The sequence below is a fragment of the Crocuta crocuta genome, unplaced genomic scaffold, assembly GCF_008692635.1.
Source record: "Crocuta crocuta isolate KB4526 unplaced genomic scaffold, BGI_CrCroc_1.0 scaffold80, whole genome shotgun sequence".
Taxonomy (NCBI): Eukaryota; Metazoa; Chordata; class Mammalia; order Carnivora; family Hyaenidae; genus Crocuta; species Crocuta crocuta.
Genome location: NW_027527559.1, coordinates 831,803 through 833,713, shown reverse-complemented (window position 1 = coordinate 833,713; position 1,911 = coordinate 831,803). Strand labels below are relative to the sequence as shown.

The following is a 1,911-nucleotide window of genomic DNA, read 5'->3' as shown; positions in this document are numbered from 1 at the left end:
CCCTCAGTTAATAACACTTTAGTTGCTGGGTTGTGGGAAGTTGGGGAGGTAATAATATATGAGACCAGGAGGCCGGCTCAGGTTGTAGAGGGCAAAAAAGGGTCTTGCTTAGAGCAGTGGGTCTTTATTGACCAATCCAGACGTGGTACAGTGTTTTCACAAGCAGGGTGATCATCCCATTGCATTTGAGCTGGATGTTAGCACTTGTTGATGGGTTCTGAAGAGTGAGCAAAGGGGAGGAATGAATCAACAATAATCCCTAGGAGGGGCGCCTGGGTAGCTCAGTCGGTTAAGCATCTGACTTCACCTCAGGTCACGATCTCACAGCTTGTGGGTCTGAGCCCCGCGTCGGACTGTGCTGACAGCTTAGAGTCTGGAGCCTGCCTCAAATTCTGCATCTCCCTCTCTCTCTGCCTCTCCTCTGCTCACATTCTGTCTCTCTCTCAAAAACAAATAAACTTTAAAAAAAAGAAAAACCCCTAAGTATTAGTCTGAGCAAATGAGTGGATGCAGTTAACTGATTATCATGTTGATTAATGAGAAACAGAGTGGGGAGAGGTAACAGTTTTCTGTGGACATGTGAATGAGAACAACTACTATTCATAAAAGAGTGCATGTTCCACATGAAGCTCATCAGTTATCCTGAAATTCTAGGAAAACTTGGGGCAGATTTTGGATGTTATTTGAAAGTCTAAGACTCTGTGAAATCCTCAAGTCAGCCTGCATACCAAGTGCACAGGGACCAGGGTGAAGGCCTGAGCCCTCCAGTACTCAACAGGGAGAAGGCAAGGAGCCCATGGATTCCCCACGCCCTCCCTCACAAGTCTAGGTAGATCCCAGAAACAGGCTGAGCTTTGATAATTCTCTAGAATGACTCGCAGAACTCGTTGGAAGATGTTATTTTTTGCAGTCTGTGAGTAACGATATTAATGGAGCATTGCCAACCAGGTCAGCTCACTCAGGCTTTGGTGTCCAAAACTGTTATTGGGTCCATGGTTGACTGCACACCTGAGTGACCTTTAGTCTCCAGGCTTTCCAGAACTAGAGCAGATACTGGAGGCCCCAAAGCCCCCATCATCAATCTCATGATTATCCTGCCAAGTGGCCAAGGTCCCCTGGTGAACAAAGACGCTTTCATGAGGCAGGACATTCCAAGAGTCTAGATACCACCTCCAGTAGCGTAGAGAAAAGGCTGGACCTCTCTGTGTAAGGCTGATTTTTACCACATGGAGCCAGTAAATGCACTGAGGTGATAAAGACAGAAAGAAAACCTTGGAATGCCACAGTTTCACAATAGCCAAGACACGAGAATATTTCAAGAAGAAGAAAGTATTCATTTGTCTCAAATTCTATTGCAGGCTTAATAAAGGTGAGACTAGGGATGTGAACAGAGGATAAAGCACCGCTGGTGACCACTGGCAACCTTGATCAGATATCTCAGTGGAGTGGTGAGATCCGGAGCTGTGGAAGGAGAGATCGTGAGTACCCAGTATGTTTTTCTTTAACTAGAGACAGAGAAATTGGGCAGTAGTTGAGAGGCGATCTGAGGTTATGAGCAACTTGTAAAAGATGGATGATGTTCGCATGTCTATTCATTATCATAAAATATTGAGTAGATGGGGAGTTGTGCAAATGCAGAAAGAAAGGAGCTGAGCCCGGAGAGCAACAGAAGGTGGTGAGGTCAAGAGCAGAAGAAGAGTGGACCTTGGTGGGGGCAGGGCTCCTTCCTTCATTGTGGACACGCAGGTCATGGTGATGAATGGTGAGGGAGGGTTTTGTTCTGTTGGTGTCTGTTAGACAGTGAAGGGTGAGATGAGATCATCATCAGACAAATGTGAAACAGAAGACCATGCTGGTGGATCAACAAAGGAAATGTAGGTGTAAATAGTTGCCTCCCAAAATGGAGGAAGT

General features: G+C 46.0%; 1 protein-coding gene across 1 annotated transcript in view; it reads left to right on the top strand.

The window, feature by feature from the left end:
• Nucleotides 1-1,419, top strand: part of LOC144236384 (uncharacterized) — a 613,069-nt gene extending 611,650 nt beyond the window's left edge. Inside the window, exon 6 of the mRNA XM_077770004.1 lies at nt 1,359-1,419. Within this exon, the coding sequence (XP_077626130.1) occupies nt 1,359-1,398 (40 nt within the window). The 3' untranslated portion in view covers nt 1,399-1,419. The remainder of the gene's footprint in view (nt 1-1,358) is intronic.
• The last annotated feature ends 492 nt before the right edge of the window (nt 1,420-1,911 follow it).